Source organism: Sordaria macrospora, chromosome 6, assembly GCF_033870435.1.
Source record: "Sordaria macrospora chromosome 6, complete sequence".
NCBI lineage: Eukaryota > Fungi > Ascomycota > Sordariomycetes > Sordariales > Sordariaceae > Sordaria > Sordaria macrospora.
The window spans coordinates 150,960-178,591 of record NC_089376.1 but is presented as its reverse complement, the minus strand read 5'-3'; the positions used below and the strand labels follow the sequence as shown (position 1 = coordinate 178,591).

The following is a 27,632-nucleotide window of genomic DNA, read 5'->3' as shown; positions in this document are numbered from 1 at the left end:
AGGAGAGACGAATCGCAGCTAGTCACTCGACTGAAGAAGGGGATCCTATCTTGGTGGAAAAGGTTGTTATTGTCGCAGTTCCCTATCAACGGCCTGTGATAGTCAACTGTCAGGGCAGCAATACGAGGCGTGAAAGGTTGCTTGGACAGGTCACCTACCACTACAGCTTTGGTTGCAAACGGAACAAAGAAAGCTTTGGATATGATACGACATGGCATGTGCCACAGCTTTTATGCCTGGCGATCCTAATCTCCCTTTCCTCGATGTATCCTGCACATTGTCTATTCTGTGTGTTATCAATCGAGTATGGAAGTCCGAGGGTCGCAAGAGCGGTTGCAGCACCAAGTATTTCGGGGCATAACGTCGAGTTACGAGACGTGTCTCGTGGCTGATGGAGGCTGCTGTTTGAAACGTTGGGGTCCGACTTGGTTACACGCGCCATCTTCCGATGTCGCCGGTTTCCTTTTCGGGGGAAGCCTTGACGGGTGGACTGGGCGAGAAACAACACATGCTGGTTAACTTTATGTTGATTGCAGTGTAAGGGGTCTTGAGCGAGGGCGTGTCTCGAATAATCGGGAGATTCGGGCTTGACTTGCTGGCACAACAAAGGGTCTGAGACTTGTCTGCTGTGCGACAGAAGCGGGATATTTTGTTTGGAATGTCTTGCATACGACGGTTCCACGTTTTCCGCAAAGCCATGGTGGGAATAAGCTTGTCTTACATCGAAGGTACGGGGCCGTCGTCCTTGCTGCGTATCGGGAACCGAGCAATGTCGGAAGGGAATGGAGCCTAGCCGGGCGCGGTGACAGTTTGTTCGTATATGGGGATATTGCCTTTATGAGGGGCCATGATTCTCGCTATCGCATGGTGTAGACAAGAGGCTCCTAAGGAACGGTTCTACACGGCTTGTCTCGTCGTAACTCGATCGCGTTGGGTTCTGTCGGGCAGAAGGCAATTCTTTAGGTCTCGCAAATCGGTGACGATGTCTGGGCATCGTGGGCATGGTAGTAACTAGAGACGGGATTTCAGGTCTGGTCAGCACTGGAGATGGGCAAGTAGTTCCAGTGACTTGATCTTGATGAGCCGGAAAGCTGGATGGGAATGGGGCACAGCGTGTATCTGCGAACGCAAAAGGTATGGACTTTGACGCCGTCGCCCGCAATGGACCGAGGCGCGATCCCGATTGAGGACAGAATGCGGGTGTTGAAGATGGTGTTCAACGGCGATCTTGGTGGCCGGATCGAAAGAGACGGGAATGAATAGAAGCTGACAATCTCCATTGCCTTCTGACTTTGGATTTCTTGTTGCAAAGTAGGATTTGCTGGTCGCGAAAGATGGAAGGAGTGGTGGGAAGCTGCATGCAATGCTTGCGGTCACAGGTGTCCTCACCTGACCAGCCACATCGCTCCTACTCTTCGTCATCAATCCTCACTCAACTGTTTGTCCGTCGACAAAAACTTCCCGCACAAACGAAATTGCGTTCCCTGTGCCAGTTCTAGAAGACATTTTGTTCACAAAAGAAGCGACTGTCCTGGCCTACACCGACGACGAGCTCAATTTCTGTAAGTCCTCGACGCGTGCGTGTCACCTGGAACCGGCCCCCAGCAAAAGACAATTGTTGACCCATTCATTAGCTTCAACTTTAACCTCATTGCTCAATTTCCCTGTGTATTCTACACATTCCACTAGTCAGCCGTCGGTTTTGAAGACCTGACAAGGAGACAACCATTGCTCTGCCAATGCCCCCATAGTTGACTGTCTTCGGAATCGGGGTTAAGTTGCCAAGTCAGGATGCTCAACCCGTTTAATCAAAATGGACGAGAGGATCCCATTATGTCGGAAAGTCATCAGGCTTCAGCCATCACCCAATACGGGAAGCTCCGTGGTATTCGCAAAGCTTACCCTACCACCAAAGTCACAAGTGCCATGCCGAGACGGCACTCATCCCACGTGGCTTGCCAAACCACCTCAGCAGACTCAGCCGCTCCCGGGTTCGGACCTGTCAAGCGAATATTGGCCAGCACCAGCCAGTCTTAAAGCTCGCCATGGCCCAAACACGGCACTTGAATTATCGTGTCTGCAAGCCATCTTCCTGCTTTCACATCGTGTTTGAGCTTCCACACCGAAATAGTCCATGACACGGCTTAACGTCTCTCCGCTGACCGTCAGATCTTGACAACAATTGGACCGTCGAGATGGATATAAGGGCATTGGAAGACGCTGTCAGAGAAAGGAAGAGTCCAGCTCTATTGTCAAGACATTGGCAAGATAGAGACAATGAAGTCCGTTCTGCAGCTCTCCTTGTTCCTGGCCCAGGGACTCCTCGTTCTTGGGACCACCACACCAGGAGGTCCTCCAAAGTGCAATGCCGACAAGTATAATCACCCCTATTCTATGCTTCCAAGATGATGCTCACTAACACCCAGACAATAGCTGCTACCGCGCTCTTTTCCCCTGCCCTTCTCCATCCGCCGTCTCCGTTGCCTCGGCCTTTTGCAAAACCATAACCGCCTCCGGCACCACCGCAACCAACTATCCCACCCGAGCCACCAACGCGTGCGGTAATACTCCCGACCGCTACATCTCCGCTTGCAAATGCGGACCGACCTGTTCGTACACCACCACCACCGCTACCGCAACCGCCACTGCCTGCCCCTCCGCCACCCCATCCAACGGCGGACTCATCTACGGCGACTTCGAATGCCCATCTCCTTCTCCCCCTTGGACCGTCCAAGTCCTCGACCCCTCCTTCTCCCTCTCCACCACCACAACCAACTTCTTCACCGGTGCCCGCGCCCTCCTTGCCTCTCTCACCGGACCCTCCACTTGCTCAGGCGTGTGCGTCAACGCACGCATCATCTCCCCTTTACTCCCGATAACCCCAAACACCGATTACAAACTCACCCTCGCCACTTTCTTCCCCAACAACACCGACGGCAGTATCACCTCAACCGGCTTCATCGGCATCCAAATCAACGGGCGCGCAGGCCTGACCATCGACAGCAACGATGACTTGCCTCGAGAAAAGTGGCGGTTTAGACAATCGCCTTGGCGGTCTTTGACGGGTGAAACTACAGCGGAAATAAGAATCGAGTGGATCGGCCCTCCCTCTCTTCTCGACACCGTCACTTTCGCTCCCGTCAGCGCTTATTCCGGCACAACCCCTCCGCCCCTGGGTATCCTCCCCGGCGGCGAATTCGAATCCGGTCTCGGGTCATGGACGCAACAAGTTCCTGACCCTGGAGCAACCGCCGGCGTCGTCAGTTTACCTCTACCAGGCCAAGTAAACCCGGATTACCGCTTTGGCTCCAAGGCCTGGCGAGTTGTGTCTCCTTTGAAGCCCAACCCAGCCAACCAAGAGTTCCTCGTCTCTGCCCGTCTTATTTCCCCTACGGTCACCGTCGTTCCAGGAAGGAAATACCTGATTAGTTTCTCGACGTACTTCGACGCGTTTGGGATCGGGTTTGTGGGACTGATGGTTAATAACCAGCCGATTTATACGAGGGATCCGGGCGATCAGGGACAAGGAGGGATTAATTGGTGGGGATTGAATACGGTTTATTGGGTTGCGCCGGAGAATGTTTCCACTGCGCAACTAAAGTTTGAGGCGGTCATGGCGGAGAAGGGGACTATGGGAGTTGATGCGGTGGTTATGGTGGAGGTTAATCCTACTGTGACTGCGTTTTAAACCTAGGTGAGGAGGCAGGCGGTGGTGGTGTTGGTGATGGTAGTAGTAGTAGTACTGGTAGTGGTGGGATTCTTTGGGTTAAGTGACAAGTAGAAGATTTGCTGGTCGCATCATATTTTGATGCTAATAGAATTCTAAAGCCCCGACAATCCGTGATGGACGGTGTGAACGGACGAAGACGAAAGTACATGTAGATGGCGGGCCACTCTGTTCTTCAAACCAAAAGGACTGCATAAAGTGCTGCCGCCCGTGTGTGTTCCTGGAGTTACGCTTCGTCCTCATCATCACTAGGAGCAACTCTGCCGTAACCATCATCCATCGTGATGTATTCGAATTCGCCCTCTTACCCCTCCTCCCCATCCTCCTCCTCGTCCTTAATTGTGTCATGTGACGCAATCTTAGCGACGACTTCCTCTTTTACCCTTTGCATGTCCTCTTCTGGGATTTGGATCCGCGGGATCCCTTCCACTTCGGTTAATAGGAGAAGTCGTTCGATCTCCTCAGGGGCGATAATCTCGCTGTGTGCCGCGGCCAGGGCCAGCAGCCTTCCAGTTCGTTGTAGGAAGTACTTTCCTGGGGTTGCGAAAGGCTTGTACCCGTAGTACTTGGCCCAGACCTCTTCCCAGCCCTTCTTGTTGAGCTCCCTGATTCGGATGAGGGCGATAAATCTGAAAAACAAGAACCGTGCTTCTGGGCGACGTTGGTTCAAAAAAAACCAGTTCGCGCCCCTCAAGATGCTCCCACACCTTGGGTTCATGGCCTAGGAACTTGACCAAGGCTGTGACGGTCATATTTTTTATATCAGGAGAAAGTACCTCTACCTTCCATCTGGTAATGGTGGCCATTTTCAGGGGGTCCACGGGAACAATGACGAACTGGTACTTGGCAAACCAGCTTGCCAGCTGTACGCTCATCATGAGGAAGTTGGAAAATGTCTCGACGTCCTTTGACCGCTCCATGTCTCCGAAAAGGTGCCTCAGCGCCAATTGGTCATCCAGATAGTTGTAGGGTACAATACGCGCCGCCTTGACGGATACCGAGGGTTGGTGCTTGCCACTGATGTGGCAGAAGACGCGTGTCTCTGCCTCATCAGTTATGTTCGTATCGTCCGGGTGCAAAGCGTCATAGTCATCCACGGCTTTCTGTCTCCAGTAATTGCCACCGGCACAAGTGATTCTCGTTTGGGCAGCTTTGATTCCCTTTGCGTCCTATTCCTTGGCCTGGATACGACCCTCTTGCTTCTTCAATTCGAGTAGCTCCATCTCTTTCTAAGCCATCTCCTTCTCAGTCTTCGCGATCTGCCGCTCTGCGAGGTGGGCTTTTTTGTATGACATCACGGGGTCGTTTGAGGTAGAAGGTCCAGTCTCATATCGTTCGACTTCCTCACTCATTGTTCTTCGCTCGTTGGTATCCATGTCTTGGAACGTGAGGTGGACTGTGTCTTGTTGTTTGATGCGCGGGATGTTTACTGGTTTCGTTCGTCGAGGTGTGGGAGGTAGCTTGGTCGGCGGATGTCGTTTGAAGATCCAGACCGGAATTTCTTGCAATAGAAGCGGAGAGATAAGTTCAAGATTGGTAGCTGGGGTTGGAAGTATTTAATTCTAGCAGATGTAGGGGAACGGAAGCAATATAAGTGACAGTAATGATTTGTGATGATTGCTTGCGGAAAGAGCAATTGGGGCTTGGAAAGATTGATGGCGAAGTTGACGTTGCCGTACTAGATTCCTCTGGTGAGGGAGTTGAGCTTGGGACTTATACCCAAGCTCGCCAAGGTAGGCAAAAGGGTATTCTTTATATTGGGCCAGAAATGTTATGGCAAGATTTCGGCAGGGACATCTGTACTAGGATAGAACTGCACGGATCGCGCAATTCTGCAATGCCGCAATATTTCGGGGCATCCAGTTGAACTTCCTGGAAACGAGGCAGAGTCTGTACCATAGACCAGAAGCACTTCCAGCATTGCAGACTTTTCAAATCTCTACCAATGCCCAAAACTCTGGGACACCTAACACATAAATAATGTACAGGAACTCGAGTACCGCAAACATCTGGGGCGGTGGGTGTGCGGGATATGACTAAACTGGCCACATCTGTTTAAATGCGAGGTACCTACATACTGCAACATGCATGCCCACCTGAATTTCTATGCACGACGGTGATTCTGAATATCCCCGCCCTCCAGCTCAAAATGGTGGAAGAATGCATTATTTACTGACCTTTTGCTGTGGGAAACGACCAAGAACATCATTTTTAGAAACCCGATTCCGGCTGGTGGCTAGGTGGAACCAATACATAACTTGAAGAATGAGTAAGTCTCCTTCCATCATCTCCCGGATCACTGAAGAACGTGAACATGCAGCTAACTTCCCGCATCAACAGTACCAAGCAGGATATAGGTATGGATTGGATCTGGGATAGGAATGTCATTAAAGCTACTGAGCCACATGAGTACCATCTGTGAAGTCATGCCTTATTTCCAGGAAAGTGTGGAAGCGGATGCCCCAAAACACTGCGGTATTGCAGAGGAGTTGCGGCATCCGCGCAGTTCTATCTATCCTATGGAATACATGTTTCCCTGCCGAGCTCTTCTGCTCTTGCTACAGCATATTTCTGGCCCAGCATGAAGAATAGGTAGGTAATGGACGATGGGAGTAACACATACTTATTGAGTAGAAGACATGATGGACGACAATAATTGTACTCTTTCGGTTTATGATCAGTGTCCCTGGGTAGAGGTACCTTGGGTATTGAAAGATGGCAGGGCAAACACATGAAACACACATAGCACACGCACAACAGATCTCCGGTTCTAACATTGGAAGTGGGTGGCTCATACCAGACATAAAGATTGAACCCGTCACTCTCCTGCGCAACTTCAACGCGACAAAAGCACCATCACCCTCCCCTATTAAGGTAGGCAGGTAGATACCTAGATACCTAGCATCTCCCCAAGTACATTCCAACTTCTCTAGAAATCAACCGTAAAACTCCCCATCAACCCCCATTCACCCTCCGCCTTCCTCTCCGCATCCCCCAAAACCACAACCCTCACCACCTTGACCCCCGTCTCATACCCAAACGTCCCCCTAGCTTCCAACCTCTTCCCATTCCAACTGAAGTCAATCTCGCTCTCCTTCCCACTCGAATCCAGACTTTCGCCATCATCTAGATACAATTTCCCACTTGCCTTCCCGTTGGCATCAGGCGCCACGATTATCTCAAAGTTTCTAGCGCGGACTTCCTTGGTGGTCATCGCCTGGCCTGCATCAGAGCCGGAGGGTAGAGAGTCGGAAAGGCGAAGAGGAAGTATACTCCCCCCGCGAATGTAAACCGATATCTCGTCCCAGTTAACGCCAGTGACGGTAATCGTTTGTCCACCTGCGCTCTGATCGATGCGATCATGAGAAAAGAAATCATACCAAACCCCCTTTGGCAAATAAAAGCTGACAGATTGTGTATCATCCTCCACCACGGGATTCACCAAAACCGCGTCCCCGACCATAAACTGCGTATCAATCCCGTACGTATTCTCATCCCCCGGCCACCCATACCAGACCGGCTTCACCAGCACCTCCCCCCTCGTACTAGCATAGTGCAGCCCCGTGTAAAAATAATCCAACAACCTGTACCTTGTCCCCACCGCCTTCCTCGCCGCCTCCTTCACAACATCCCACCGATAAAACTCCTGATCCGGCGCCGACACATCAGCATGATTCCTGTAAAAGGGGTGCCAAGCCCCCAGCACGGCCCATCTCGCGCACATGCGTTCTTGAGCCTGGCCGTTGAACCCGCACACGTCGCTGCCGACCATGGGATAGTTGTGTACTGCGCTGAAGCTCAAAAGCTGGCGGATGGAGGCGCGGTAATCGGCCCATGAAGAAAAGTTGTCGCCGAACCAGTGGGCTGCGAACCGGGAAGAGCCCGAGAAGGTGGAGCGCGTGAGGAGGAAGGGACGTTTGGTTGGTGAGCGGGCGACCAAGGCCGAGCGGGTGGTGAGGGACATGAAGAGGCCGTGCAGGTTGTGGGTGTCGTATTGGGTTGTGCCGTCGGCGTTGGTGATGTTTGTGAATAAAGTGCGGGAGGAGAGGGATGGATAGTGATTGGATATTTGGTATCGGGGGGTGAAGAGGTCGCGGTTGGGAAGGCCGAGGTGTTGGCCGTCTCCCGGTGCGGCTGCATGTTGTGGTGCGCGAGGAGACAGTGGTGTTTGGTTGTGGACTTGGACTGACCGAGCCTCCATGTCCTGAGCTGACGACAGACACATGGTGTCGGCGCACATATTGCTCGCCTCATTCATGTCGATCCACAATCCATCGATATCAATCCCGTTGTTGGGATCATAAAACGTCAAGATCTCCGTCGTCCACCACTCTTTGGTTTGGGGAGCGATCCAATCCGGCCAAACCACCTCCCCGGGCCACTGCAGACCACGATACCAAGACCCATCAGCTGCCTTCAAGAAAACACCCTTATCCGCCCCCCTCTTAAACGGGCCATAGTCTTGCTTATTCCTGATCCCCGGATCCAAAATCTGCACATACCGCATATCCTTGCCATGCAACTCATCCACAAACTTCCTGAGCTGATCCTTGGGATACCGTACCGGATCCGTGCTGAAATCCAGCTTATTGTCCATGTAATCGATATCATCCCAAACCGCCTCGAGCGGAATCCCCGCAGCGCTGTAGTTTGCGACAACCTGCTTGACGTGCGCCAAGTCCGGCCAGCCGTATTTGCACTGATGAAACCCGAGAGACCAATAGGGCATCATGGCGGGCAGACCGACGGCGGCGGCGTATTGCTTGCTTACTTGTTCTGGTGAGGGGCCAGCCAAGAAATAAAAGTCGAACACGCCGCCGATGGTGTTGTACTCGAGGTATTGCTCGTTGGAGTCGCTTTTTCCGATGATGATGTCCATACCGGATGCACTCCTCAAAAAAACGCCATGCGTTGCTGGACCTTTGTTACTGGTACCGGAGCGATGCTCAAAGTACACAGGGTGACTCCCATACAAGTTCTGGTTCTGCGGTATATACGGCGCTTCGGAATTCCATAACGTTCGCTTATATCCATCAGTCGGTAGTCGGAAGGAGTCGGAGTGTTCACCCAGTCCGTACAAATTCGGGTTGGGAGGCAAGCGGGTGCGCAAGCGGAGGTACTGTGTCTCAAAGATCAGAGGTGAGGGAGAAGTGTCGAAGAGGACGTCGCCGGTGCTGGCGCGTGTGACTTTGAAGGAGAAGGGGTTGGCTTCGTAGGAAAAGCGCAGATCGGTGGTTTGGGAGCTGGAATTCTGAGAGGTGGGGCGGGGGAGGATGTTGCCTTGGATTTGGTAGACGTTCTTCTCGCGGTCTTCGATTAAGACGTGGAGACGGGTGTCTGTGATGGTAAGTGGTGTTAGATCGGGTCGGGTTCGGGTCGAAGTATTGAGGTGATGGGGAAGCAAGGAGGAGAGACAATGTCTTACCAGTCTGATATTCCACGGTCAAGCGCAAGTTGGTGATATCTTCACTGTAGATATTGCATTTGTTGCCGGCGAGAGTCAGGTCGGCGACGAGATACGAGTCTCCGGATTGGACGTTGGTGACTCGGTATCCGGGGCATGTTGCCAGAGGCGCGGCGGATGCTATCGACAACACCGACAGCAGCGCGAGGATTTTGGACATCATAATGATGGTGAATCACTCGCTTTGCACTCGATGAAGTGCTGCAAGTTGGTGATCTAGTGTTCAGGACAACATCTTCCCAGTTGAACCGGAAGTGGCAGCACCAGGTAGATAACCCTGTGGTAACAGGACGACTTCCGTTTGCCATGAGGGAGGACAGACCGGATGACAGCATCAACCTTGCATCATTGCTTCCATCCATCCTTCCGCCTTCAGACGGCTGCATCCTCAACAAGCTTGAATCCTGTTCACGTTCATGATGCGTTCACATGGGCGTACTACACGAATCCGTTGTCCTCGTCCTACGACCAAGGCAGCATCCGCGATGATCATCTGCTGTGCATACAAAGTAGGATTGTCGTTGGATGTTGTGATGTACAGAGCGACCAATGCTACCTGCTAACCTCCCCCTTTTCGGCAATCCGTTTTATTTGTCGCTGCCCGGTACGCTGTTTCCATTTGATGTCGTTGGGAAAGCCGATCACACAAGCGGTTTCGTGACCCGGTCGCCGCATGATCCCCTGAAGTGGAGGGTATCACAGAGAATGCGGGGGGACCTTGATGGAGGTTGGATGGAAGACGATGGTTGGTGAGAGCACGAGGTGTTGCACTCGCCAATCAACGTGCAATGTCCATTTGCTATATGCCGACTGGAGTGAGGGAAGGGTGATCATTACCGGTCCTTGGAAACCTTGGTGTAGACGATGCGGCCATCAGAAGTGTGCATTCCAGTTTTGGTGTTGGGCTCATCGGGACTGTGCAGAACGGCTCTGGAGATGGGATTATGCAAAAGGAGATGCTGACAAAAACAAATTGGATGAGACTTCACTTCCTTGCAACGCTGTCTGTCATATGACAGCACTGTCTGGGCCAACACTGAGACCAAACTGACGGATTGCCGCTTCAACATGGTACCCTCGAAAGAGCCACGCACAGGGCTTCTTAAACGAGGAACACACCGCTCGTCGACCGTTAACCAAACACGTGGATATCATGGTTTCACGGTCGCGATGTTGTGCAACGTATGATGCTCATGAGGCAGGAGAGAGCCATAAGATTCCCGCTTTGAGCTGTGGGGAGGGAAGTTGAGGCGAGTCTGTGGCCAGGATCAGAAGCTCTTCATGGCCTACAGCTCGGCATCAAGAATTCCTTTCCTCGCAGCCAGTCTAGACAATAGTTATCGTCTCCTCTCGTCCGCCCTTCTCAAAGGAACTTGGATAACGCTCCCAAAAATCCTCCCTCGCATGCTCAAGTCCCCCATATGCCTCGCGGGCTTGATGAATGATACCAATCCGCCTGTACGTTCTTGCCCCCTTAGCACCCTGACCCTCCGCCGGTTCAGTGTCAACGCCCTGCAAAACCAGCGCATACTCCGTATCCACCAGCCACTTCTTCTCGTCGGGTGCAGGCAGCCTCCTCCCTACCCTTCCTAACCTCAAGACCTTGACCTCACTCCCCATGTATTCCCTACTGTCAGTCCTCTCTGTGGACAACAGTTCGGCGATGGAGTCGGGATTGAAGCCCTCCTTGATCAAGATCCCCATCTCATCAGGTTTCGAGCCTCTGAGAGATTGACGTTCGGAGTCAGTCTGGATGACGAAGCTCGTTCTAACCTCGGAGGCATATGAGATTAAAGTTTTGATGCCCGTCGGTTCCATGGGAGTTTTGGTCGTCAAAGTGATCGTAACATTCGTTTCTATCTTGCCGGACCTGGAGATGGACCGCTCGATGTCCCGGACTAGAGTGGCATCAAAGAGACTACCTCTGATAACGAGCCTTCCACCAGATACACGACCAGTCTTATCCGCAGTGGTGAGCGTGATCTCCGCGTCAATAATGTTGCAGAGGGCCTTAACCGCACACGTAGATCCGTTAGTTTCCGTCCCCGTCCGAGCAAAGATAACAGGCACGTCACGAACAGCCCAGGACCAGCTAGGTGCTCGCCACTCGTCCTTGCCTTGCAAGATACGATCGATTCGGTGCAAAATCCACACATACGCTGCTGTCCATAGCAAGTCTGTAAGGAGGGAATCACTCCATAGACCGGCCAGGTACCGCACATCAGGCCCTCGCTTCTTGCTCATCTGCTGAGCCAGCCCAGATAAAGCAGGGAACTTGTCCCCTGGAAACGACAATTGGAGGCGGGAATAGGACTCGACGATTTTTTGCCATTGGCCAGCCAGCATGCCGCCTGCTGATTCAGTGCCGGGCTGCCCTGGGGATTTCAGCGTTTGGTAGTGCGCCTGCTTGAAGAAAGTGCTCCTAAATGGGGGCGGCTGAGGACACTGACAGGTCCCTACCGTCTTGCACTCCCAGAGCAGCTCTTTCTTGGCAAAATGAACCACCCTTGGACTCAAGATCATCTCTTGATGGACCCAACCACGAGAAAGCAAGGGAGTACGAAAGTTCGTCGGGAAAGGGTGGTCGCCTAAACCTAGCTCGAAGTAACCTAATATATCAAAGGGTTTACTTTCAGGAGAGGAAGTGGTGCCTGTAAGACGAACGAAGCCGGAGGAGTCGCGGATTGGTAGACCACCGCTGCCATTGGAAGCAGCAGAGGCGGCGATGGTGAGATGTCCGTTCTCGTAGATGCTGCACATCTTGGCGGACTCCTGTACCCAGTCTTGGGGAGAGTCCTGGATGATGCATAGAGAGTCGATCCAGATGTACGAGATGCCGAGATGGGCAGTGAAGTTGATGGCGTCTTGGAAGGTCTTGGGAATTCTGTCCCAATCGATTCGCTCCAGGTGTTGGGCAATGTTGTGGGTGGTCGTGGTCAGCGGCTGCGCGCCTCCCCAGCAGTGGCTTAGGCAGTTATACCGGCCCAGAGTTGGTGTGTCGTGCTGGGCGAGACGAATGTCGGTATGGTCGGCGCCGATGTGGATGAGGCGGCGCGGGAGGAGGGTTTCTTCCATACCAGGACAGCCTGGGTGATTGTCCAGGCAGTTCTTGAGCCAGTAGGAGGCTACTTGGTAGGAGGGGGAGTCCAGAACATGAGCCACTGAAGAGGTGTGTGTTTTGGCGTTGAATGTGTTCCAGGGACATGAAAGAGCTAAGATGCATGTGGTGTTAGTCTGGGGAGTGCTTCTCAACGGGTACAAACACTCACTCTCAAGCGAAGAGATACTCATATGTCGGTGCTCATTTTCATGCCCAGTGCTAAGCTTGGAGCCCTCCCGCACGCGAAGGGTTCTGATTTTGTGACCATCATCCGCCGTACTCCAGGTTTCAAGCTCTTCGTCCATGCCCAGGCGTCTTCCCAGCTTTTTCTCAGCCAGACCCACAAGAATGCGGCATTGCCAGCAGATATCGGGAGATGCTCTGGCAACTTGCAAAATAGTCGTTGGGGAAAAAGACGGCTCTGGTTTGCTGTGAATGGCCGCCTCACACTCTTTGCACCTTGTGCTTGGAAGAGGGGCGCGGGATATCAGGATGTTGCTTGAGGAAGGTGACTCTTCCCACCATGTCGGCAATGACCAAGGCACAACCTGGGGCGAAGCTTTAGGGTCACCGTCCATGGTCCCAAGCAGGTTTATTTGATCGGATCGTGGTCAAGGAGATCACCACGGGTGTATTGAGCGAGAAGAGGTGTTCTGTTGGAGTCGTGGGAGGAGAAAGGTCTCTTCAGCTGGACCGTCAGCACTAACTCGGAGCGCCAAGGCACCTACCCAATTGGCACCTACCATAGTTTGGCGTTATGAGTCCATGACGCCGGTGCTGTGTGTAGTTGAAGGCATCACCAGCCTGGTCGTCCTCTTCGTCCTCCATCGAGCGAGTACCCGTGATCGCGCGCGGGAGAGCCAATGTTGGGTGTGGGGAATGGAATGTCGTCGGCGACGGAGATGCGCTCCTAACTTGATCACTGCACATTTCCCTGTACAGGCGATAGTGCAGTAACGCCATCGGTTGCTCCCTCGCCATGTGCCACCGTACGAAACGGCGGGATTCGGGACATGGCGGTTAATTTGCGAGTGTTGAAGACAAAACAGATGGGAGGAAGGATGTTGGAAGATCGATTAAAGAGGGTACCTAGGCATTTTTGTTACCTAGGCATTTTTGTTACCGTAGTGCGCATGAGAAAGTGTTTGTGGGAAGAAAGAGGTCGAGGGAAAGATGCAAACGACTGGCGCATTGACATTACGCAATATTTTGTACAGAAGTTGCTACTGACTGCCATCATGAACAGACTCTCGCTGCATCCGCCTCCAGAAATTCGGATGAATCACTGGAAAGGGCGACCGAGGAAACATCACAGAAAGAAACAACCTTAAGGTTTCCAACAGATTTGGTGCCATGTCGATAGCCAGCCAAATCAGGCACTTGAAAAAGGGTTGGCGATCAAGGCGGGGTGAAACAAACAGTTCCCGAAAGACAAAGCGAGCAAGAAAAATGTAGGCAACCAAAATGGGAACAAGAATAGCAATGAGACTGAGTGAGCTACAGGTGAAAAAATCGCAAAAAGATATTGAGACTCGGATACCGGGAGTCGAACCCGGGGCTGTTGAGGGAGCAGTCACTCCTAAGAAGTGAGAGTCAACGATGTTACCGCTACACCATACCCGATTGAACTGGTATGGTCCGATTTTGATGGAAAGATGGTTCCACCTGTGACCTTATCATCTTACCTAAGATTCCTCCCGCTGAAGCCCGGGTCTCGTTGTTTCCCCGCACCCCAACCATCCCGAGATAGGACGGACGGGTGCAAACAGCAAAACATCAACACAGCCAAATCTCAGCTGGTGATGACAACAATTTCCAGTTTCTGGATCTTTGAAATCAACATGTTCCAGACTTTCAACTTCCAAGCGGACCGTCATCCCGCCAACACCCCCAATTCAATGCCGCGCAGGCAGCTGACCTCGTGTTAACAACGGACCCCGCTCCGCCGAGGCCGGAGTTTAGCCAGCCGAGCCAGCTAGCCAACAAGGTCCCCAAACGGCGCCGGCACGGGGATTCGGTAGTGGCTCCTCTGTCCTCATCAACTCCGCCAACTCCGCTTCATGACACAACACCCTGCTTGGGTTACACAGGACAGGTAGATGTAAACAAAAGCAACATCAACTCATATAACTCACCTTACCTCAACTTCCCTACCTTGACGATCGTTTTTTGCACATCCCGAACCAAAACCCTATTAACCACCTCCAAGATACCTTCAAAAGAACAAAGTAAACATGTCCTCATCATCGCCAGCCTTCCGCCCCGACCCATCCAACCCCTCCGACTGCGCCGAGAACCACCGGCGCATGCTAGCCGGGGAACTCTACTACTGCTGGACTCCCGACTTGGTACAAGGCCGAGCGAGATGCAAGTCCGCAATGCTCAAGTATAACACTGAGGCGGCGAACGGGGAGACGACGAGGAGGAGGGCAGCTGAGTTATTGATGGAGTGGGTTTTCATCTTTTGTCTTTCTTCTTTCTTCTTTCAGTCTTATCTTATCTTACTTAAATCCAAGTACCTCACGAGCTCACGCAGTGGAGGTGGTCATGGACTGTTCTCAATACCTACCTACCTATATTTTCCCTAACCCAAGATTTCACATCGACACAAATTGAACTGATCAAGGGACGATGCTAACGAACGATTACAAAGGTTGCTCCAAGACCCCACCCCCTTGCCCCCGAAATTGGATGATGAGGAAGAAGACGCCGCCCAATTCTCCGACTTCCCCTACATCGACACCCCCATCAAGATGGACTACGGCAGCAACGTGCGTCTCGGAAAGGGCGTCTACCTCAACTCGAACTGCACGCTGTTAGACGTGTGCCCCATCACCATCGGCGCGCGCACATTGATCGGTCCCAACGTGAACTTTTACTCGGCCACGCACCCTATTGATCCGATTACGAGAAACGGGATGCGGGGCCCGGAGCTGGGAAAACCGATTACCGTGGGGGAGGATTGCTGGTTTGGAGGCAGCGTGGTGGTTCTTCCGGGCGTGACGATTGGAAGGGGGGTGGTGGTTGGTGCGGGAAGTGTGGTTACCAAGGATGTGGAGGATTTTGTGGTTGTTGCGGGCAATCCGGCGAGGGTGGTGAAGAGGTTGGATGTGGAGAGGGAGAAGTATGAGGCGATGGTTGAGGAGAATAAGGCGAGGGGGCATTGAGTGGTGAAAGATAGGATTGGAAGATAATGACGGAGCTTATTTAAAAAGCAATAAGTTTATGAAATGGAGCGCGGACTAGAACTGGTGATAGAGACGATGGAAGCGGTCCGTGAGCTGTACCGGTAAGAGGCTTCGGACCAAGACAGCATCATGAAGGGAACCCGCTGTTCCTCTTCGCATCCTGCATCTTCCTCCGTGTTTTGTCCTCCAACCATCTCCATCTCAGATCCATGTCCTCCTCTCTCAGCACCCCCTTTCCGCCATCCGGATATGTATCAATATCCCCTATACCATCGTAACCCCCATCCTCCAACCCCAAAACCCGGAGGAGCATCTTGGCTTTACCATTCAACCAATTCCCATGAGTGAGTCCATTCTTCCAATGGTCTGGTAACGCCTCGCGCCCCATGAGCGCACCCAACAACGCCCCAGCAAAGCAAGCATTGGTGTCCGCATCCCCGCCCTCCATAACCAACTTCGTGATCAACCGTTCGAACCGTTCTTGTTTTTGCCTCGGCCCATCGGCCTTCATTCTCTCTCTGAAGGCCATCCTGAGGAGCACCACTCCTGCGCCGAGCGTCTTGTAGACATAACCAATCTTTCCCTCTTCATCCAGCTTCAGGTCTTCCAGCGTAACCTTGGATCCCACATGTTTCCATAACTCTCGTTCATACAGGGGCTCCACAACCGCACCAGCCATCCTGGCCCCCTTGGCTTCATGCCACCCCAACGCCTCTTGTAACTTGTCATCAAGATCTCCCAGAGAATCGACCTCTCCCCTCACCAGCCACCTCACCAATGCACTCCCAATGACACAAGCCACCACGCACCTAGGATCGGCATGTGTAACCCTCCCCAACTCCGCCGCCAGACTAAACGTCTCCTCTTCCGACCTCCACACGCACATCAATCCCACCGGTGGCGTGCGCATCAGACTGCCATTGGGCGCCAGCTTATCACCATTGGGAGCCATCTTCCGTTCCCAGTACTCCCTCGCAACACGAATTGGATCGCGCAAGAAATCAGGCGAGTTGACCACAGCGTTAACAAGCGCACCGAGGCCAAGTGGGAGTGTGTCGAGGGGCCGAAGACCAGACTGGACCCAGATCAAGAGGCGGTTGGCGAGGTCCACGGGAGTGGGAAGCGGTTGGGACGCAATCTTTACTGCAAAGGTGGTTCCGTCGTGAAAAAAAAGGGGTACAAGTGCTGAGGGGGCGGCAAAAGGTTCGGGGGTTCTGGCTGTGTGTAGGAAGGAAAGCAAGATGAGGAGACATTGGTCGGTGTCGTCTGTCCAGTCTCCGGGGGTGTGCGGGGCGCGATGGTGGTCGAGTTTGAAGGGTGTTGCATGGTCTCGCGGGTTCCCAGGAAACAGAATGAAGCGCTTGAGCGGGTAGGCTTCCTCGGACTCGGCGGCGGAGAGGAATTCGGTGTAGAGGCCGATTGCGTCGCCGAGGGCGGAACCGATGAGGGCGCCGACGATGCGATCGGATAACAGGACGCGGTGGAATTCGGGTCCTTTGAGGGAGGACGGCGGAGGGTATAGGAAGTCGGTCATTGTTGTCATGGTTGCGGCTGGCAAGATGGATGTTGTCGAGATACTCGTCTAGATCTAGGGTGGGCTTATGGCCATGAAGGAGGAGGGGGGGGAGGAGGAGGAGGAGGAGGAGGAGGTCGGCTGTGGCTGAGGTAACATCTTGGGCTGACGGTGTCTAACTGGTACCTGGTGACTTGTCGAGGAGGCTAATTAGGCGGTACGGCGCAGTCGGAGGAGTTGGTGATGGTCGAATGGATTGGATGGAAGAAAACAATTGAAAGAGAGGAAAAGAGACCAATTTCAAGATGGAAGGCAGCAGCCGATGCGGGCTTTGGAGGGGCAGTTGAGGCGCGGACAGCTTCTTGTGGGGCCGCGCGGGAAGGCCACGGGAAGTGGGCAGCGCTGTTCTAGCGCATTATGGTACTGTCGGGTACCTAGGAGCTTGAGGTACCTAGCCCGGTCACGGTATCTCTTGGCGTTGGGTCTTCTCACGACAGCTTCACTTTCTTCTTCTGACAACAACAAACAACAAGTATCTTCCATATCATGGCACCACAACATCAGACCTGCACGGAGTTCCCGCCAGATGGGAACCTACCTACTCAAATGGCAGGCTTCGATAGAGTGTCGTCCTTACCTCCTTGATATCCTCAGGTGGTGCCATCACCGGGCAGGACAGATAAGCGCCTTTAGTTAGTTCGCTCTTCACGAGCACAATGGACTCACTCATATCTCATCGAAGCGACTCAAATTGCTAAGATTCTACGACGACCCCCCTAGTCTGAATAAGCGGCTATGCCCGGACAAAAGACAGTCCCATGTTCCGTCTGTTCGGACTTGAGCTCCCCCATCGATCAAGAAAACAAGCTCTACCAAGCTTCGCGGAAGACGGCATCAAATCAAGCGATTGGATCCAGCATCAAGTCCGTCTCCGGAATTACAGTATTATTACTGCAGGTTGAGGGGAATTACCCCGTCAGTGGTTTGCAAGTTCATATCAAGACGGATGGATCCATGACGCCTTCGTCAAAAAGGACTTTGGTTGTTGGCTGACATCCACGACCAACAAGCTGCTTGACTTTCACTTGACTCGACTTATGAACCATAACGGGAAACGGCGGCCGGAACGGGAATTAAACGGCACCTTTGATGGATGATGGTCCTGGTCTGGTATCACATCAAGCGGATCGTAGGTATATGAGGATCCCCTAACCATGGCTTGAAACAAAAGTCTACTTCATCGACATCGTCACCTTGGTTCGATTCTCGTTTCCACAGCATTCTTATTCACTTACCACATCATTTTCTCGTATCTTTACCTCGTTCATCGCTGTCTTCCTGTTCCCGTCATCATGGCCATTCTTCGAAAACCCGCCCTCGTACTCGGTCTGCTGGTTCTCGGAACGACAGCCGCCCCATTCCCCGAAAGCCATGTCCACCGTCTCGATACTAGAGCAGTACCCGATACTCATGCTCTCCATGAACGGGCAATGCCTCACTGGGGAAGGAAATGGGACAAGAGAGGACCCGTGCCCTCAAACACTCTTCTTCCAATGCGCATCGGGTTGAAACAGGCCAATCTGGATGTAGGACACGACTTGCTCATGGACATGTAAGTTATCTTCCTACCTCATCTCATCTGAAACGGATACTAAAACAATCCAGATCGGATCCCAAATCACCCAACTATGGGCAACACCTCAGCAGAGAGGATGTTGTCAAGATGTTCTCACCCGCTTCCGAGACCGTAAAGGCCATCACGAAATGGATCACCTCCGCAGGGATTTCCGAGGACCGGATATCTCGCTCCGAGAACAACCAGGTATCCCTACCCTCTTCGCATCATTGTCTCTCAAAGACCCCTGAAGTGATCATTGACCCCGGATATACCTATATACAGTGGCTTCAGTTCGACGCCAACGCAACCGAGGCAGAAGGCCTTCTCTATACAACCTACTACATCTACAAACACCTTCCCACCGGATCCAAGGCCATTGCCTGCGACCAGTACCACGTTCCGCATCACGTGAGGGAACACGTTGACTACATCACCCCGGGCATCAAGTTGCGTCCTGACCCAGCCAAGGTTCGATCTTCGAAGCGCAACCAACGCCGAGCTCGACATGTTCATACGGAGGAAAAGAGGGGATTCCAACCTACTCATCACGGGTTGATGGACCCAGGATTCGACATCCTGCCTCCATTGAACGACAGTACGTGTTACAAGTATGTCACGCCGAAGTGTATACAGTGTGAGTGGCGTCCACAATGTTCTAAATACTAGATGATTGAATCCATCTAACAATCTCCAAGCCCAATATGGTCTACCCGAAGGAACAACGGCAACGCCAGGCAACGAGCTCGGCATATTTGAGGGTCTCAATGACCACTACGTCAAAGAGGACTTGGGCGCCTACTTTAGCAACATGTACCCGTGAGTAAAAGCCCCTTAAACTTGCCTGATGCAGCACGGAAATGCTGACAACAGACAAGGAAAATCCCCAATGGCACCTACCCCATCGAAAAGCTCATCAACGGGGCCATTGGTGCCGCCCGGATCCCCACCGAATACGGCCGCGAGTCCAACCTGGATTTCCAAGCCGCTTGGCCATTGATCTGGCCACAAAAGACAGTCTTGTTCCAAATGGATGATCCGTACTATGAGAAGAACCAGACGGAGGAGAATACGCCTTTTAAGGGATTTTGGAATAGTATACTCTCCTTCCCCTCCCTCTATCCTTCCACCATGGCCATGGCTGACAGATGGTTTTTAACATGGCAGCCTTCTTCGACGCCCTCGACGGCTCCTACTGCAGCTACTCGGCATTCAACCAAACAGGCGACTGCACCGACCCGTCCTGTCTCGACCCCATCTACCCCAACCCATTCGCCAATTCTTCCAACACGGACAAATACGAAGGCGCCCGTCAGTGCGGCGTATACGACCCCACCCCCGTGATCTCCATCTCGTACGGCGGCGGGGAAGGCGACCTCCCGGCTTCGTATCTCCAGCGCCAGTGCTCCGAGATCATGAAGCTGGGCTTGCAAGGGGTAACCGTGGTGGTGGCGTCAGGCGATTACGGCGTTGCGTCATACCCGGGCGATTACGGTCACGAGAACGGGTGTGCTGGCTCTGGCGAAAGAAAGGGAAAGGTGTTTTACCCGGATAGCGATGCCACTTGTCCGTATATGTTGGCGGTTGGGGCTACGGAATGGATGCAGCCTCTGCCTGCTTCCAATGTCACGAACTCAACCAACGCTGGACCGTTTCCGTTGACGGAAAGAGCCACTTCGGAGTTCGCGTCGGGAGGAGGTTTTTCCAACATTTTTTCTGCACCATCATATCAAATTTCCGTCGTCGAATCGTATTTTGCGAAAGTTGATTCGCAACTCAATTTCACCGGCTACGACATCTCACAGCCCGTCGCGAACTATTTCACAATCGACAATGACAGTCAATTCGGACCTGGGGGTGTCGGGGTCTTCAATAGAGCAGGCCGTGGCTATCCTGACGTCAGCGCTATTGGCGATGGCTATATTTATCGGTTCGCTGGTCGTTGGGACACGGCTCGAGGCACGTCGCTGGCGGCTCCGGTGTGGGGGGCTGTGTTGACTTTGTTGATTGAGGAGAGAATCAAGGCGGGGAGGGGAAAGAATGGGAATGGAAGGTTGGGATTTGTTAATCCTGTGTTTGTGAGTGCCATTTCCTTTTTTGCTCTGTGTGAGAAAATAAGAGGATGGGGAAGTGTACGAAAAAGGGAGCCACCAGAAAGATGGGTAGCGTGAGGAGAATGGTCCAGTCATGATGGAGGGGCTGAGTGACATGCAACGAAAATGACACGATAGGGCTGACTGAAGATTCGTGAAACAGTATGCGCATCCAGAAGTCTTCAACGACGTTACGATCGGCTCGAATCCGGCTTGCAGTTCATCTGGGTTCCCGGCGGCGGAGGGATGGGATCCTGTTACGGGACTTGGGTGAGTTTAGCACTCGGTTTCCCATTTTCTCGCTGCCATCATCGTATTTTTGACAAGTTGTTCTGACACGATGAAAAACAACAGCACCCCCAATTTTCCCAAGCTTTTGGATCTGTTGATGAGTTTGCCATGATCGGCACTGCACCAAATGAAGTTCGATCAACGCCGACAACACGGATCATCGATGGAGGTTTTGGATACGGGGTCCTTGGTTTATAATCAAGAAACGTGATCGAAGATTCTAGACTCGTCATCGGAGGTGTCGCCGAGCGGGAAGGACTGGACCCGTAGTTCATCGGGTGGGTTTGAAAATTCCACTGCCGGGTTGCTCCGCCGAGAACACAAGCTGAGATCCACAGCTGTCTTTGGATTACATGTATGTAACGGGGCGCTTGCGGAATCCGGAGGTTCTCTCTACTGACCTGAACGGTATCGAGTGTACGGGATGGGATGGGTTTGATATCTCAAAAAGTTCATGATGTCGGAACTCGGAAGTAGTGAGACGGGAGCAACAACGTGGGCATCAATAGCTCCCGAACCCGGGCCGGCGCCGAGAGGACGGTACTAGCACCGGCAGTTACCTTACCTAAATAATAAGAATGAGACGGTGTTTCGGGACAAGTGCCGGGACGAACTCCACTTGTACACTAAGCGTCCGGGCACACGGATTACACTGAAATCCACGAATGATGACGTCGTCGACATTGCTATGTAAACAGAGGGGATACACATGGCTTACAAACCGTACAATCGTTATCGTCGAGAACGAACTTATTGGTGGACGATAAATCGAGTCCATCATAACCGACATGGACTGGCAAGAGGGAGAAGGAAGAGACAAAATAGGGAACATGATGAGCTGGAAGGCCCCACGTCCTTCTGTGGGTCGCGATGCTGTCTCCATGATGTGGGGGTCCTGGTTTACAAATACACCTCACTGACTGATCCTCGCAGGGCACAGTGCATGAGATCCATTCCTGGGCATCACCATCGAGAAATAAACAAATACCTCGACACTGTCTTTCATCTCTCTTCAACCAGTTCATCCCATCTTCGTCTTTCATCTACACCATCCCATCCCTTACGATACCCCCTTTCTCACGTAATTCTAGTGTCTATACCCCATCATCACAATGTCTATTCCCTCTACTCAGCAGCAGTGGGTCGTCAAGGGCCAGGACAAGGGCTTCGATGGCCTCGTCCGTGAGGAAGGTCCCGTCCCCCATGTCGGCGAGAACGACGTTCTTGTCCGCCTCTACGGTGCTTCTTTGAACTACCGTGATCTCATCATTCCCAAGGTAGTAGAGCACATCATGATATGACTGAACAGACACTAACACACCACAGGGCATGTACCCCTTCCCTCTCGACCTCCCCGTCGTTGCCGGCTCCGATGGTGCCGGTGAGGTCCTCGCCGTCGGCTCCAAGGTCACCAAGTGGAAGAAGGGCGACAAGGTCGTCACCCTCTTCAACCAAGCCCACCAGGCCGGTCCCATCGACACCCGCGGCGCCACCTCCGGCCTCGGCGGTGTTCTCGACGGCACTCTCCGCCAGTACGGCGTCTTCAACGAGGACGGCGTCGTCCGCGCCCCCTCCAACCTTTCCCACGTCGAGGCCGCCACCCTCACCTGCGCCGGTCTGACCTCGTGGAACGCCCTCTACGGCCTCAAGGCCCTCAAGCCCGGCGAGACCGTTCTCGTCCAGGGCACCGGCGGCGTCTCCCTCTTCGCGCTGCAGTTCGCCAAGGCCGCCGGTGCCCGCGTCATTGCCACCACCTCTTCCCCCGAGAAGATGGAGACGCTCAAGAAACTCGGCGCCGACCACGTCATCAACTACCGCGAGGACAAGAACTGGGGCGAGACCGCCCGCAAGCTGACCCCCAACGGCCAGGGCGTTGACCACGTCATCGAGGTTGGTGGTGAGGATACCATGGAGCAGTCCCTCAAGGCCGTCAAGTACGAGGGCATCATCTCGCTTATTGGATTCCTCGGAGGCGCCAAGCCTAAGGATAACATCCTTGAGCCCCTCAGCAAGATCTGCACTATTCGTGGTATTTATGTTGGAAGCAGACAGCAGCTGGAGGAGATGTGCGCGGCGATTGAGGCGAATGATATCCATCCTGTTGTTGACCAGAAGGTGTTTACTCTCGATCAGACTAAGGAGGCTTATGAGTATATGGTATGTTGTCCCAGGGTGCCCGTGGTGTGGGAAATACTGGTTGAAGATATGCTAACGAGTGAAATGAATGACAGTGGGCCAAGAAGCACTTTGGCAAGATCGGTATCAAGATCGAGTAGATTTAGGGATAATGATTTGATGAAGATGAAATACAATAATGATACCTCTTTTGATGACACTACAATGGTGCGCTTTCCTCTGTTTTTGGTGACGGTTAACCAGCTTTCAGGGAAATCCCCTCCGAGACTTCAGAGATGGTACTCCTGCGGTCCAGAAACCTTGATACCGTTCCTGCCCCAAACCCCTTCGATGCCCATATCCTCCTTACCACTGTTGATCACAGGCAGTTAGCTGCACGTTCTTCAATGATCCGGGACATGAATGATCGAGACTTACTCATCCTTCAAGGTGTATGTTGGCTCCATCTGGCCAACCGCCGGGTTGGGGTTTCTGAAGATGATGTTCTTCGTCTATACCACAACAAAGGGTCAGTCAGCACACTTCCTCCCATCTACCAACACCTCATCAGCCAGCAGACACAAAAAGGAAAACTCACCAAACCAAGCGTCAAATGTATCCCCGCAGGCTGCACCTCGATACTTTCCAACTCCAACTCCACATCCTCCTCCTCCGAAGTCTTCCCCTCATGTTCGATAAGCCTAACAACATTCCTCGCCGCAACAGCCGCCTGCACACTCCCCGGTCTAGCAGCTTTATGCGCCCCAGAATCCGCAATGTCGCCCACGGCAAACATGAAGTTCGAGAAACGCTCGTCGGCGAATTGCATCGTTTTTTTAACTCGCACGAAGCCGTTGATGGGGTTTATCACCCTCCCATTTCCCTTTTCTTCGGTCCCTTGTTGTTGTTGTTGTGTCTCCAGCCCGACCAAAAACTCGTTGTTCGGTTGTTGGCCAGTAGCTTGGATTATCACGTCCCCTTCCACTGTTTCCCCGCCTGCCAGATTAACAACCATCTTCTTCTTCTTCCCCTCTTGTCCAGGGACAGGTAACGCCCACCCACCCACAGGCACAACCGCCCTCTTCCCCAAAACCATCTCAACCCCCAACTCCCCAAACCTCACTTTAACAATATCACTTAACCGGTGATGATAAAGCGGCATTAGTTGGTCTCTCGAATGCACAAGCGTTACTTTCTTGGTAGGACCAGGATGGAGTTCTTTAAGGTCGCAAGCCATTTGTATACCGACCGCGCCACCGCCGACTATTATCACGTGGCTTGTTGAGGGGGAGGTGATTGCTGATTGGAAGGATTGCAGGAAGGAGATGGATAGGGGCTTGGTGTCGTGGGGGGAGGAGCCGGGGGGTGAGAGGCGGGTTCCTGTTGCGGTTATGAGGTAGTCGAAGGGGATCTGCTTTGTTGTCCCAATGGCATTGTTGAGGGAGGAGGAGATGGGGGTGTTGACTGAAGAGGGCGGATACTGGACAGGTCGGTCAAGGGTGAGAGTGTTGGGAGAGGTGGAGACGGATAAGACTTTGGCGGGGAGAATCAGGTGAGAAGAAGGAGAAGGAGAAGAGGAGAAGAGTGAGGTGTAAGGGATGAAGGCTTTGTGTTCGTGAGAGGGGAGGATGGCAAAGCGGGGGAAGGCGAAGAGGTGATGGAAGTGGGTGTGTGGTTCGATGAGGATTACCTGCACAATGGGGGGTTGAGGTTGTTAGTTGGGTTCGATATTGAGGTGGTAGTGCTGGTGGTGGCGGTAGGTTGAAGGGGAGGAATGGTGATGGATTCAAGCTGAGGGAGGGAATGAGAGAATGGGTAGAGGGAGACTAACTCGGTGAGTCGGCGGAAGGATGTTGGCTAGTTCTTTGGCTGCGGCCTTGGGTTGAATGTCAGTCAGTATTTTGTCTTCACTTTCAGTCTTGTTGAGTTTGTCAGAAGGATCAAAAACTCACCTTCCCAACATATGACCCTCCCACTACAACAACATTCTTGAGTGCATTGGCAGAGGTAGCCATATTTCTCTGTGGTTGTGGTTGTTGCACGTCTCCAGAGGTAGAGGTAGAGATAGGGGTATCCATCGAAGTCTGAAGCAGCAAGCTGAACAAAAGAACAACAGAAGCAACCAAGAGAGAAGCAGAGAACAACGAAGGTCTTGGGAAACAGTAATTCATTATCAGATCGATCAAAAAGCAGGCAGGTGGTCGACTTATAAAGGAAGAAGCCAAAGGGTGTTGTGAGGGTTAACGCCGAGCTGTTATCAGATCATCTCGGAGATCAAACGTCGACCCCTACCAACCCTACCCAGCGGGACAGGCGAGAATAAGGTGATTGGCTGATGGCCCTAGCGCGTTTGATGTTCAGCGTCGTACCATGACGAGTTCCTCTCGGCGGATACACGGCTCGGGGTTAGGCATATCGAGGAGAAATGATGTCCCCCAGCGCCGTTCTTCCACTTTCTTGTAGGTTGGGTTAACTTGTTGAAAGAGAGAAGCTGACGACGCCCGTGGTGTTATTCAGGGGTTATCAAGTGTCATAGTACCGATTCTAAGCCCCGATATTCCGTCCTCCGACACTGGAAGCCGGGTGACGGCCCTCGGTCCTTCTGCGTCCGTTACTCCCTCCACTTTCCGTCATGACTCCTTCCATTTGGCTTAACAAGTTAATCCGCCATCCGAAGGAATCATCTCAACTTCCCATCAGACCTTTCATTCCTTTCCACGGCATCAACTCCTCAACCACCTAACCACCGCCCCTCCCCATCTCACAGCCCCCTTATACCTCCACATCCCCGGTGCGTTCCCCTCTCCCAATCCTTCAATAGCCTGCGCCAATGCTTCTCCCATTTTCATCTTTTCCGTGTTCCCCTTTCCCCCATTACCCTTCCCATCTCCCTCCATTTCCACATCCACCACCTCCCCCTTCACCTCTTTAAGTCCATACAAATAAGTTTTAAACCCAAAAACCACTGCCTTTGTCTCTCTCAACCTCCAACATCCCTGCAATTCAACCCTCAACCTCGCCTCCTCCGCTTCTGTATCCCCAAAATCCTCAGGTTTCACCTCCTCCATCGCCACCCTCCCCGAGTCCAAATCCTCCTGATGTACATGGTTCCCACTAGGCGAGTACAGCTCCGAATGTAACTGAATCCCCCAATTCACCCTTTTTACTAGTTTCTGGGTGGGTAACCGGGAAAAGAAACGTTCCATTGATGGACCGATTTTGGAGTAGGAGGGGACGGGGCTGTGGATTTGAGAGAGGGGGAGACCGAGTTTTGAGAGGGGGGTGAAGCCTGAGGGGTGGATGTTGAGGAAGGCGACGCAGTAATGTTGTGTTTGCGTGCTGGTATTAGGGGTGGTGGTATCGCTGGGGGAGTTGGGGCTGGGGTTGGTTGGGGATGTGCAGGATGGTGAGGATAGTGAGGCAGGAGAAGAAGCGGAAGGGACAGAAGGGGGGGAAGAACAGGGAAAGGGAAGCAAAAGGAAGAAATCATCTTCCACCGTCTGCGCTATTACCCTTAAACAGTCCAGCGGGTCTGAAGGAGGCGGGAATAGCCGAAAGGAAGCGTTGGTGATGAGGTTCTGGAACGTCTTCCCTGTCTCTTCACCCTCATCCTCACCAGTGCCCGAAACAACCCGAAACATCCCCGGATACCTAACCGGCAAATACTCCCCCAGCAAATAAGTGTACAACTCCCTAACAGCCTCACGACCTTCAGGCAAAACACCCATCACTTCATCTGCATGCAGCGACAAGGTCTCTTGTCGGTACCGGATTCGGGAGAGGTAGTTGTTGTCTATAATAATGAGATCGGAGGGGGTGCTGTTTTGGAGTGCTTCGGATTTCCACATAGGTTAATGTCAATGTCAATGGAAAGATGTTACTGAGGTAGGTAAACATGAGGGTACATGCCCATGGTAAGGGAGAAAGAGGTAAGGAAAAGGGTGCAATACCCATAGTAATATGATACCTCGGCTTAAAAGGTCTGAACTTGAGCGGTTCGGTGGTTTTCCAGTTAAAATCCGGTAAGGGAACGATCTTTGGTGCTTCGTCTTGTGCCGTTTTCCCGTTTTTCTCATTTTCATTTCGTTGACTGACAGTGTTGCCCCGGTCGTGGATGAGTGGTGTTTTCTCGTCCTGGTTGACAAACGGCGAGGATGTGGCGAATGTCCATGTCTGCCTTCTCTGGTGTGAACGGAGCCAGAGATTGATTGCTAAGACTATGACAACGAGGAGGGAAATGATGAGGCCGATTGATGAAGTGGTGATCATTGCGAATATGACCGACTGATCCTCTGAACTCTCAAGTTTCATAAAGGACGTTGGTGCCGGCTGACTTCATCTGATATTATAAAATCCCAGCTGCGTTGTTAATATCAACATTGAATGCTGATAACGACGCCGGCAATAAAGATAGTCAGTGACGTACCCGACTGGACCTGAGGGGAACGAATTACCCGTTACTTACTAGTGGACAATAAGGTAAGCTGGCTCGGCTGGGTCAAAGCGAAGCCGGCCGGGTCAGACCA

At 52.6% G+C, this 27,632-nt stretch overlaps 10 protein-coding genes and 1 non-coding gene across 11 annotated transcripts; 4 read left to right on the top strand and 7 right to left on the bottom strand.

The window, feature by feature from the left end:
* Nucleotides 1-1,423: 1,423 nt before the first annotated feature.
* Nucleotides 1,424-3,839, top strand: SMAC4_08662 (uncharacterized protein). The gene is made up of 2 exons (XM_003344419.2): nucleotides 1,424-2,375; nucleotides 2,434-3,839. The coding sequence occupies exons 1-2, from the start codon at nucleotides 2,278-2,280 to the stop codon at nucleotides 3,686-3,688; spliced, it is 1,353 nt and encodes a 450-aa protein (XP_003344467.1). The 5' UTR covers nucleotides 1,424-2,277; the 3' UTR covers nucleotides 3,689-3,839.
* Nucleotides 3,840-4,031: 192 nt separating this feature from the next.
* SMAC4_08661 (uncharacterized protein) lies at nucleotides 4,032-4,647 on the bottom strand (the record flags this gene model as incomplete). Its single annotated transcript, XM_003344418.1, has 2 exons — nucleotides 4,032-4,448; nucleotides 4,510-4,647. 2 exons carry the CDS (start codon nucleotides 4,645-4,647, stop codon nucleotides 4,032-4,034), a joined length of 555 nt encoding a protein of 184 aa, XP_003344466.1.
* A 1,479-nt stretch (nucleotides 4,648-6,126) lies between these two features.
* On the bottom strand, nucleotides 6,127-10,062 carry SMAC4_08660 (uncharacterized protein). The gene is made up of 2 exons (XM_003344417.2): nucleotides 9,153-10,062; nucleotides 6,127-9,064 (listed from the first exon to the last, which is right to left on the bottom strand). The coding sequence occupies exons 1-2, from the start codon at nucleotides 9,352-9,354 to the stop codon at nucleotides 6,657-6,659; spliced, it is 2,610 nt and encodes an 869-aa protein (XP_003344465.1). The 5' UTR covers nucleotides 9,355-10,062; the 3' UTR covers nucleotides 6,127-6,656.
* Nucleotides 10,063-10,512: 450 nt separating this feature from the next.
* On the bottom strand, nucleotides 10,513-12,970 carry SMAC4_08659 (uncharacterized protein). Its single transcript, XM_024655957.2, has 2 exons — nucleotides 12,461-12,970; nucleotides 10,513-12,403 (listed from the first exon to the last, which is right to left on the bottom strand). Exons 1-2 carry the CDS (start codon nucleotides 12,867-12,869, stop codon nucleotides 10,518-10,520), a joined length of 2,295 nt encoding a protein of 764 aa, XP_024510950.1. The 5' UTR covers nucleotides 12,870-12,970; the 3' UTR covers nucleotides 10,513-10,517.
* An 852-nt stretch (nucleotides 12,971-13,822) lies between these two features.
* On the bottom strand, nucleotides 13,823-13,914 carry SMAC4_13895. Its single transcript has 2 exons — nucleotides 13,879-13,914; nucleotides 13,823-13,857 (listed from the first exon to the last, which is right to left on the bottom strand). It is a non-coding gene; the product is annotated as a tRNA-Glu (tRNA).
* Nucleotides 13,915-14,112: 198 nt separating this feature from the next.
* On the top strand, nucleotides 14,113-15,580 carry SMAC4_08658 (uncharacterized protein). Its single transcript, XM_003344415.2, has 2 exons — nucleotides 14,113-14,740; nucleotides 14,945-15,580. Exons 1-2 carry the CDS (start codon nucleotides 14,526-14,528, stop codon nucleotides 15,456-15,458), a joined length of 729 nt encoding a protein of 242 aa, XP_003344463.1. The 5' UTR covers nucleotides 14,113-14,525; the 3' UTR covers nucleotides 15,459-15,580.
* Nucleotides 15,581-15,606: 26 nt separating this feature from the next.
* Nucleotides 15,607-17,022, bottom strand: SMAC4_08657 (uncharacterized protein; the record flags this gene model as incomplete). Its single annotated transcript, XM_003344414.1, has 1 exon — nucleotides 15,607-17,022. The coding sequence occupies one exon, from the start codon at nucleotides 17,020-17,022 to the stop codon at nucleotides 15,607-15,609; it is 1,416 nt and encodes a 471-aa protein (XP_003344462.1).
* An 883-nt stretch (nucleotides 17,023-17,905) lies between these two features.
* Nucleotides 17,906-21,655, top strand: SMAC4_08656 (uncharacterized protein). The gene is made up of 7 exons (XM_066090833.1): nucleotides 17,906-18,604; nucleotides 18,658-19,244; nucleotides 19,306-19,426; nucleotides 19,486-19,703; nucleotides 19,775-20,685; nucleotides 20,864-20,970; nucleotides 21,055-21,655. Exons 1-7 carry the CDS (start codon nucleotides 18,345-18,347, stop codon nucleotides 21,101-21,103), a joined length of 2,253 nt encoding a protein of 750 aa, XP_065947373.1. The 5' UTR covers nucleotides 17,906-18,344; the 3' UTR covers nucleotides 21,104-21,655.
* A 266-nt stretch (nucleotides 21,656-21,921) lies between these two features.
* Nucleotides 21,922-23,289, top strand: SMAC4_08655 (uncharacterized protein). Its single transcript, XM_066090832.1, has 3 exons — nucleotides 21,922-22,268; nucleotides 22,318-23,148; nucleotides 23,223-23,289. The coding sequence occupies exons 1-3, from the start codon at nucleotides 22,104-22,106 to the stop codon at nucleotides 23,265-23,267; spliced, it is 1,041 nt and encodes a 346-aa protein (XP_065947372.1). The 5' UTR covers nucleotides 21,922-22,103; the 3' UTR covers nucleotides 23,268-23,289.
* Nucleotides 23,290-23,396: 107 nt separating this feature from the next.
* SMAC4_08654 (uncharacterized protein) lies at nucleotides 23,397-25,537 on the bottom strand (the record flags this gene model as incomplete). The annotated part of the gene is made up of 5 exons (XM_003344411.2): nucleotides 25,059-25,537; nucleotides 24,938-24,982; nucleotides 23,705-24,796; nucleotides 23,545-23,618; nucleotides 23,397-23,478 (listed from the first exon to the last, which is right to left on the bottom strand). Exons 1-5 carry the CDS (start codon nucleotides 25,275-25,277, stop codon nucleotides 23,397-23,399), a joined length of 1,512 nt encoding a protein of 503 aa, XP_003344459.2. The 5' UTR covers nucleotides 25,278-25,537.
* A 7-nt stretch (nucleotides 25,538-25,544) lies between these two features.
* On the bottom strand, nucleotides 25,545-27,561 carry SMAC4_12077 (uncharacterized protein). The gene is made up of 2 exons (XM_066091048.1): nucleotides 27,057-27,561; nucleotides 25,545-26,938 (listed from the first exon to the last, which is right to left on the bottom strand). Exons 1-2 carry the CDS (start codon nucleotides 27,415-27,417, stop codon nucleotides 25,830-25,832), a joined length of 1,470 nt encoding a protein of 489 aa, XP_065947371.1. The 5' UTR covers nucleotides 27,418-27,561; the 3' UTR covers nucleotides 25,545-25,829.
* Nucleotides 27,562-27,632: the final 71 nt, after the last annotated feature.